This window comes from Balaenoptera musculus, chromosome 3, assembly GCF_009873245.2.
Source record: "Balaenoptera musculus isolate JJ_BM4_2016_0621 chromosome 3, mBalMus1.pri.v3, whole genome shotgun sequence".
NCBI lineage: Eukaryota > Metazoa > Chordata > Mammalia > Artiodactyla > Balaenopteridae > Balaenoptera > Balaenoptera musculus.
In genome coordinates this window covers 168,766,809-168,775,701 of record NC_045787.1, presented here as the reverse complement: position 1 = coordinate 168,775,701, position 8,893 = coordinate 168,766,809, and the positions used below count along the sequence as shown (strand labels likewise).

At 59.4% G+C, this 8,893-nt stretch overlaps 1 protein-coding gene across 1 annotated transcript; it reads right to left on the bottom strand.

Moving 5' to 3' along the window:
- Positions 1-1,469: 1,469 nt before the first annotated feature.
- Positions 1,470-8,037, bottom strand: TLE6 (TLE family member 6, subcortical maternal complex member). Its single transcript, XM_036847778.1, has 13 exons — positions 7,821-8,037; positions 5,284-5,346; positions 4,903-5,197; positions 4,778-4,800; positions 4,426-4,486; positions 4,231-4,334; positions 4,107-4,144; positions 3,501-3,753; positions 3,151-3,401; positions 2,716-2,857; positions 2,149-2,299; positions 1,810-1,886; positions 1,470-1,652 (listed from the first exon to the last, which is right to left on the bottom strand). Exons 1-13 carry the CDS (start codon positions 7,893-7,895, stop codon positions 1,548-1,550), a joined length of 1,638 nt encoding a protein of 545 aa, XP_036703673.1. The 5' UTR covers positions 7,896-8,037; the 3' UTR covers positions 1,470-1,547.
- Between the last annotated feature and the right edge of the window lie 856 nt (positions 8,038-8,893).

The following is an 8,893-nucleotide window of genomic DNA, read 5'->3' as shown; positions in this document are numbered from 1 at the left end:
TACCACCTCAATGTGTAGCTTTTGAGGCCAACATAGCAGGGGGGATGCTTTTACATCCTTGGCCCCAAAGCTTCACCTATCTGCTCTACTGCCAGCCCGTGGGACAGACTCACCCCAAGACTCTGCCCATCTACAAAGCGTTAGGGAATATGGTGGAGCACGAAGGTATTTGGGGTGCAGTCATGTTTCCTTTGCGACTCAGTGATAATTCCTAAGAGCCTGGCACACGATGCCCAGCCCACGGTCAGGTGCTGAGCGGAGGTCACAGTCCCAGAGGAGGTGACAGCAAAGAGAAGAGCTGAAGGAGGAGAAACAGCCATTTGGAAGAGTGATGGAAGGATGTGCTGGGAACAGAGGGAACAGCATGTGCGAAGGCTCAGAGGTAAAGAGCTTGGCCGTTGTGGAAGGCAGGAGAGCAGGGGGGTGGGGTTTCCTCCTCAGCTCCGGATCAGGCCTAAGCAGAGAAAGCCCATGGAAATGTGAGCCAGATTTTGGGAGAGGCCGGTGGGGGTGGTGAAGCCGTCAGAGCTGGGTTCTGGAAGTTCACGGGGGCTGCCACGAGGACCATGGGTTACGGGGGCTGGGGGGCAAAGCAGGGCTGCTGCTGGGAAGCTTCTGGAGGGAGGTGGCAGGGTGGCAGGGTCGCTGCTGGAAACGGTCATGCCCAGGGGCTTTCTGAAGGCATGGGATGGAGATAGGATAATTCTCCAGCTAGGGAGACCAGACCCGTTGACGCCACCTGGGATACTGCTCATCCCAGAAGGACGGGGTGAGCAAATGGTGATTTCAGAGCCCCACTGAGAGGGTGGAAAAGTGCTGGCCAGCAAGAGCCACCCCGTAAACTAGTCTCTCCCCCTCGGCACAGCTGACATTGGCTGCATAATTCTTGGTTGTGGGGCCGTCCCAGGCATTGTGGGGTGCTAGGCAGCGTCCCTGGCCCCCAACCCCTCAAGGCCAGGAGCACTCCCAGTCGCGACAAGCCACATTTGTCCCCAGACATGGCCCAGTGTCCCCCGGGGGTTAGACTCAGCCCCCCAGGTGAGAAGCACTGATCTAACGGGACACAGGTAACTTGGGAAGGACCAAGGACCCCATCCCTGGGACTGTGCAGGCAGGGCTGGGAAACATCTCTCCATGAGATCAGATGAGCTCAGTGGAGCAGAAAGAAGGGCTCCAGGCAATTTCCTGGCAGTCCAGTGGTTAGAACTTCATGCTTTCACTGCCGTGGCCCGGGTTCCATCCCAGGTTGGGGAACTAAGATCCCACATACTGCGTGGCGTGGCCAAAAACAAAAAAGAAAAAAAAAAAAAGAAGGGCTCTACATCCAGTTCCCCCAACGGCAGGGGTCAGTGGCTCTGATCCGATTCTCAGGGAATGTGGACTCAAAAGGCTCAGAGACCCAGGCTGGACAAAGTCCTTCCAAATCTCCACGAGACGGCCAGGAGATAGGATGCAGCACTGTATCCGTGCTTTTTCCAAATGCTTTTATTACACGTGACAAAGATCATAGGTCCAGCTGTGCTCGCCCCACTCACGCTGGCGAGCCCTCAGTACGTGATCTGGTACACTGAGGCGTGGTCCCTGGACCCCGTGACGATCAGGTGGTTGCTGGGGGACACGTCGCAGCACATGATGGAGGACGTCTCGGGTACCTGGGAGAGTCGGGGAGCAGAGCGAGGGGGTTCACCCATCCTTGCCCTTAACATCTGCCCATCGATTCAAACGTGGTCCCTGGGTGGGGGGGGGTCTCTGCACTTGGACCCCTGGGCTCAGCCCAATGAATGCCGCCCACCTGCCCCACCCCCGTACCTGGACGACCGTGGTCCCCATGGGCATGCTGAAGACGCTGACCAGGTTGTCCGTCCCCACGCTCACCCACCACTGGCCTGGGAGAAGGCAGAGGGGGGCCCGGTCATGGGGAAAGCTGGCAGCTGAGGGCTGGACCCCTGGGGATCTGGGAAACAGGGAGCCCCCCACCTCCCTCACACCCCTGCGGAGAGCATCACTCAGGGCGGTTCCTGCTGATGAAGGGCTTGGGTGGGTCAGGAAGGGTCAGAGAGGGCTGGGTGGAGTCAGTCTTAGTGAGGCAGGGCCCTGTAGGAGGCTGGGGACCACGGCAGACTCCCCGCCGCGATCCTGGCCACTCACCCAGCGGGGAGAACTTGAGACCGAGGATGGTGCCGTCCTTACACCCCACCATGTGCTTCTGGCCCCCGAGGCTGGGCTGCAGCCACTGCTGGCCGTTGGCTGTGCCCACCAGCACCCAGTCCTCCCAGGGGCTGGGGGACAGGCTCATTATCTGGGGAGAAGGCAGCAGGGAAACACTGTCCAGGTCCCAGCGGGGCCCGAGAGGTGGCAGGAGCACAGGGACCCATCCCGGGGGCCGACTGCCTGCCCGCTTCCTGGTTGTGAGACCCCCAAAAAGCAACTTCACATATCCGGCCTTGGCTGGCTCATCTGCAAAATGGGTGTGGTCCTCTCTACTTCATGGGATTATCACAGAGACTCAATGAGAATAGGAACCCCTGATACAGAGTACGAAAGCATCCAGTGTTATCTGGGCAACTGGGGAGGATGTAGCTAAGGACCCCTCTCTTCAGAGCACCACTGAGACTTGAGGTACCACTAACCCCTGCCCTTCCCGCCAGTGTCCACCTCCTTCAGTCCACAGCCCAGCTGCTACCTGGCCAAGCAGGCCCCATCCCAGCTGCACACCTGAGACTCGAACTGGTATTCCTGGGGCTCCCCAGTGGTCCTCAGGTCCCAGCACCGCAGGCAGGCGTCCAGACCCCCCGTCCAGATGTGCTGGTCTTTGACAGCGATGCTCTTGGCACCGTTCAGGTGACCCGGCAGGTCCCTGGCCAGGAGAGGCATCGGAAGGGAGGTCAGGGCTGAAACTCTAAGCTTTGGGCCCCCGAGGACACCCCCTGTTCAGTCACACCCGGGTGACAGATGGGGAAACTGAGGCAGGCAAGAAGTACCACAACTGGGCTTCAAGGACCCAGCCAAGGTTTGAACCTGGGTCTTCAACTCTCAAATGCAAGAGTTCCTTAAGGAAAGGGGCTTTGGCCTTGAGACTGCTGGGTCCCTACTCAGGGGTCCAGGTGGGAAGGGGCTCTCAGGGTGACCCCGCCCACCCCTGGGCCACACCTGACCACGCTCTGGTTCCGCAGGTCCCAGATCCTGACGCTGCCATCGGTGAAGCCGGCAAAGGCCAGGTTGTCCTCAGGGCTGGCGGCCAGGGCCTGGCAGGTGAGGCCCGCACAGGGCAGCTCCACTCTCACGTACAGGGAAGGTGCCGTCAGGTCCCACAGGCTCACGCTGGTCAGGTTGTGGCCGCCCGTCAGCAGGGCCGTGCTGTTTGAGAACAGCAAGCAGGTGCGCAGGTAGGCCCCCTGGGTCTGGGGTGGGCAGAGCCTGGGGTGAGCTTCCTCCCCTGCAGGGTGGGGGGGCTCTCCCTGCTCCCACAAGCCCCGCCCCAGAGCCAGCCCTACCCTCACCTGTACGCGCAGGTAGCTCTCCGGAAACTTGGCCTCCACCAGCTGGCCGACCAGGCTCCACACCTTGACGCCGCCCCTGCCGCAGGTGAAGGCGTGCCGCGTGAAACTGCTGACGGCCGTGGCCAGCACGGGTTCCCCATGTTCTAGCCTCCGCATCTTCTCCACTCTGTGTGGCACGGCCAGCTTCTTGGACTGCCAGGGCAAGGCATCAGGCCTATTCCACGTGTTTTCAAAGTCCTCAGGGTCCCAGCATCTTGGGAGAGGAGGCCTCAGGATCACCAGCCCGCCTGTGAGCCTCTCTGCCCAGAGCAGGGCACCTATCAAGCCCCAGAGGGGCTTCGTTCTTTTTCAGATTTGGGGTTCTCTCAGGCCTCATTTCTCCATGGCACTCTATATCCCCCCAGGTTCTACCCACACCCCTCCAAGTAGTCTCCTTCTCCCATGACCAAACACTGCTCCCTTCTGCCTGACATGTTTTGCCCTATCCCAGCAAACTCCTACTCATCCTTCAAGGTCCTAACCCTTATGTCCCTTCCTCCAGGAAGCCTTCTCACCCCCACATCTGGGCTCCCTTAGCCTCAGACCACAAGGTTGGGACATACTTACATGGGCTTCAGAAATTGATAGGATTTTACGGCAAGCTCCTGCGGGTGGACGAGGTCACAGCTGAGCCACATCCTCCTCCCGCCCCAGCCCCCCCCAGCCTTTGTGTGGGGTGCGGGGGTCTCACCTGGGCCATGCGGGAGAACACCCCCTCTCCTACAGTGCCCAGTCCTGTGCTTCCCTTTCGGGAGCCCTCAGAGGAGCTGGGGGAGGGCGTAGCTGGGCTGAGAACTGGGCAGAGACAAGAGTGGATCAGTGGCAGGCATGGCTCCCCTCCCCACCCCCCCACCCGGGCGGGCTGCCCTCCTCCCACCAGGATTACCCAAAGTGTCCTTGGGGAGCAGTTTCACTCCCAAGTGTCGTGGTGCTGGCTCCTGGCTTTCCTGCCCGCGGGAATTGGGGAGATCAGTTCAGACCAAAGGACCTGCCCAGGGTCGGTCTGAGAACTGGAACATGGTAGGCGGGCCCAGGCAGTGTGGCAGGACGCTCCAGCTGCCTGAAGTCCCATCCTCCCGTCCAGGCGGAGCTGCAGACAGGCTCAGGTCCTCTGAGGGTACCCAAGGGCTGAGGGTGGGGGAGGCATGCCAATCCCACAGGCATCCAGAGGTCAAAGCCAGGGGGCCCAGCCAGGACAAAGCCCACCCTTCCGGGTACCGAGGATTCCAGTTACTTACCTGGCCTGGCGCCTGCTCTGTCGCTATGACGACAGAAGGGGATGAGGGGGAGAAGCCAGTTCAACCGGTGCTGCCCCTCCACGCGGCCTGATTGCCCACTTCCCCTCACCCTCAGGGAGACTCACTCCTGCGTCTCGGGCGCTCCCCCTGGTCCTGGGTCCCAGCAAAAATCTGCCAGAGCTGCTCTGTCAGAACATCCTGCCAAAACCGGGGCTCCGAGTCCCAGGACGGCCGCATGTCTAGCTGATGGCCTGCGTGATCGTCCACTCCGGGGGTCTGCTGGAGCCAGTCGGATGACCTCGTGGCCATGACGTCTTCGAAGTCTGGCCCCTGGAGACTGGAGGGCTGTGGGGTCTTGGCCTCTGGGTGCTGGGGGTCCTGGTTGGGCTGCTCAATGGGGAACGCCTGGTTTCCCTGGTGCTGTAAGCACAGGGTCGTGAGGGACACGAGGATGCACCCTTTGCCCCAAGCCTATCCCCACCCTACTCAAGGACCCAGGAACCTACCTCCTGCAGCTGGAAGCCCAGGGATTGGCCGCAGGTCTCCACTATCTGTAGGAAGTTTTCTGCCTGGAAGGGGAACGTCATCCCAGCTAAAGCTTCATTAAAGGACAGCCCTGAGTGCGAATACCTTCCTACAAGCCAGTTTCCCTGTTCACAAAGTGAGGCTACACCGCCTCCCTTGAACGTTTTTGGGTGGATTCACGATCACCTAGCAAAAAGCAAGCTCTCGGTACCCAGAGGCCACCCTTAGCTGCGGGTGACAAAATTGAGCCCTAATGACCAGTCACCACTATAATATGGTCGCAAGTCAAGTCAGATCGGGGTTCCCATCCAGCTGCTTTTCTTGGGATGTTTGGAAACAAAAGCCTGAATGCCAACCCCTTGCTTAAAATGGCTTCAGGAAGCAAAGCCGTGTGTACGCATGTCCCCCTTATGGGGATGACATCTGAATCTGCTGAAACATTGCAAAGATCCTAAGACACCAATGGTTACCTCTTGCGAGCAGGGCTGGCGACGGGGAAGTCAGGGGCCCTGGTGGGAGGGTCACTTATATTATTTTATATTTAAAGTCAAGCCATGTGGCTACTACCGATTCCAGATTTAAGTGAACAGTTTCTGTGGTCATGGAAGGCACCCTAAATTTTCTTTTTCTCCCTCCCAGCAGGCTGCCCATCTGTTCCTTTAGGACAGGCTCCCTCCTATGGCACGTCCTACTGCTTTTCTCAAGAGCATTTATCCGGCCCAGGTACCAGATTTGTTTTTAACCTCTCCTTCCTCGAGACTGTACCTCCCTGCACAGTGGCTACTGGCTGCAGGTCACTATTTAAATATAAAGTTAAGTTTAATTAAAAATGCAATCCCTCCTGTCCCACGGGCCACATTTCAAGTGCTCAATAGCCACGTGGGGCTGGGGGCTGCCGGAGTAGACGGCGAGGCACGAACCTAGAACGTGCTTGGCAGCCAGCTGAGGACACAGACCACGCAAGACACGAACTGCCAGTACTGCCAGGAATTCGCTGTGGGGAGACCCACCTTCTCGGCCCGATAAGGGGCTCTACGGGAATGTGCAGCTATATTTAGTCCAGATGGACTAAATACAGTGATATTAGGAATGTTCTAGACCCGCCAGCTAAGGTTGAATACTTGAAATGTGGACGGTGCCACTTGACTGCCAATTAAGGTGTAAATAGCCACGTGTGTCCCGTGGCTACCGTAGAGGGTGACATGGATTTAGTCTTTGGCCTTTGGCTTTGGAGGCAGTGCCATGGGCCTTCCGAATGTACATGCCCCTCCATGGTGGATGCCAAGAAGCTGTCTGGCCCAGAGCGAATTCCAAAATCCTGGGGAAATATTGTGATTCACCGAAAGAAATAATTGCTAAGGAACGTGGCATAAGCCCTGTGGCTGTCAGTTCTTTTGAACGGGCACCGCTGGCATTCCCATTCTGCAGATGAGAAAACTGAGGCTCAGAGCCTCACAGGCAATTTCCTAAAGTCAGGACACCTGGAGCCCAGCAGTGTTTACCTGCCTCCACTGGCAGCCTGGTCCCACCCCACGCCCCTCGCTGGTTGCGGGGGGTGGGGGGGGTGGCGGCGAGCAGGATGGTGGAGGGAGAGGCTGGAATGGAGGACCCCCTCCCTGAGCTCTGGGCGCTCCAGGTGGCTGCCTCCTACGGTAGCCGGGCGATGGATTCCCCAGCTGGGCCTCCCAGCAGCACGAGGCCCAGGGGAGCCTTCCCCAATTCTCCCTGGCTCGTTAATGTGCAATTTACTGGCACTTTAATGCACTCAGCATGAAAAGTGCTGCTCCCTCCTGCCTGCATGCTGGTCCTCCCTGGGGAGAGCTGTGTGCAGGCGGGCTGGGGAGCCGGGGGCGTTGCCACTGCTGCTGCTGCTCAGGATTTTAAATACACAGCAAGGAGGCTGGGAGACGAGGAACAGGAAACAGGGGAGGGGGAGGTGGTCCCTGCGAAACCACAAGTCAGCTAGGGATCATCACCTGGGGCCTTCTGTTGGGGGAGGAGGGTGCTTACGGGCAACCCTCCTGGGTCCTCCTCATCCCCTTACGTCTTATTTATTTATTTTTTTTCGGTAGCACCCCACGGCATGCAGAACTCCCCCGACCAGATATCGAACCCGTGTCCCTTGCAGTGGAAGTACGGAGTCCTAACCACTGGACCACCACGGAATTCCTCCCCTTACGTCTCGATACTCAGCACATGCTGTCAGTTTCCTGACACATCCACACTCTGACTGCTTCTCACCACCAAACCGGCTCAGTGACCAGCCTCCCACACCTGGATGGTCCAACTGGACCCCAATTCCTATCCTGGCCCCCAAATATCCATCCTCCCCAAAGCAGCACCATAGGACGCGTGTGAGCACCTGAGTCAGGCCCCGCCCCTCCTCTGCCCACAACCCTCCAGGGTCCCACCTCCCTGGGGGTAAAAGCCGGAGTACTCCCTGCGGCCCACAAGGCCCTGCACAACCTGCCCCGTCCTCTCCCTGCCCTCCCCTCCTCCCTCTCTCCCCCTCACTCACTCTGCTCCAGACACACGGGCCTCCTTGCTGTTCCTCCAGTGAACCAGGCCTGGTCCTGCCCCAGGGCCTTTGCATGGGCTGTGTCCTCTGCCTGGTCTACTCCTCCTTCCAGACATCTACACTCCCTCTCTGATCTCCTTCAAGAGTTTGCCCAAATGTCACCTTCTCAGTGAGCCTTCCCTGACCACCCTGAATTGTAACCCATTCCCACCTTGGTTCCCCCCACGTTGCCTTGGGGCTGCTCAATTCCACCCCCGCCTTGCGCAGCCCTCACCATCTGACACTTCTGTTTACCAAGCTCCTCTCACCCCAAGGGCAGCGGTTTGTCTGTGTTCTCCTTTGCTATTTCCCTGGCGCCTACAACTGCACTTGGCAAGGAGGTGATGGATAAATATCTGTTGAATGAATAACCGTGTTCTGGTTGCTTCCTGCCCCACCCCACCCCCGCCTCTGGATCTGTCTTTCCCTGTTCCCTGAGCTACCCACCCCAGGCCCCGCTAAGTCGCAGACATGGCCCTGGCCCTCTGCCAGTCACATCTGGCACAGGCAGAAAGTCCTGCCAGCACCCAGGAGAAAGGGGCCAGGTGGCGGGAGGACAGGCGGGGTGGAAGCCATGCTCAGCCTGGGCAAGGCTCCCCGTGCTGGGAGCTGGGCCCCCAGTGCAGGCCTGTCCCTCCCCCCACCCCCGAGTGTGAGCCAGGCCCTTGGGAACCTCAGACACATGGAGACCGCATCCGGCCATGCCTGGCACATAACAGCCCCTTCCTAGCACAGGCAACGAACCTGCGATGTGCTGACAGGCCCCTGGCCTCCTCCAGGCACGCAGGGACCAGCGAGCAGGACCGGAGGGAAGAGGCTCAGGACCAGAGATGCACTCCTGAGATGTGGGGGACCCACGGATACCCTGGGGATTCTACTATGGGCCCCGCCCCCTCTGCCCCCAGCCCTCCAGGGCTCCCACCTCTCTCAGGGGGAAAAGCTCAAGTCCACCTCCACGGCGCACAAGGCCCAATAGACCTGCCCTGTCCCCTCCCTGTCCTCACCCCCCCCTCCCCCTTTCCCCTGCCTTGCAA

Bases quoted from the DNA above. Each gene is read 5' to 3' on its own strand.
- TLE6 (XM_036847778.1), bottom strand. From the start codon at position 7,895: ATGCAAAGGCCCTGGGGCAGGACCAGGCCTGGTTCACTGGAGGAACAG. The intron at 3,754-4,106 runs GTAAGTATGTCC...TCCTCTCCCAAG, and splicing joins TATCAATTTCTGAAGCCCAT to ATGCTGGGACCCTGAGGACT. The intron at 1,887-2,148 runs GTGAGTGGCCAG...GCCTTCTCCCAG, and splicing joins TCTCAAGTTCTCCCCGCTGG to GCCAGTGGTGGGTGAGCGTG.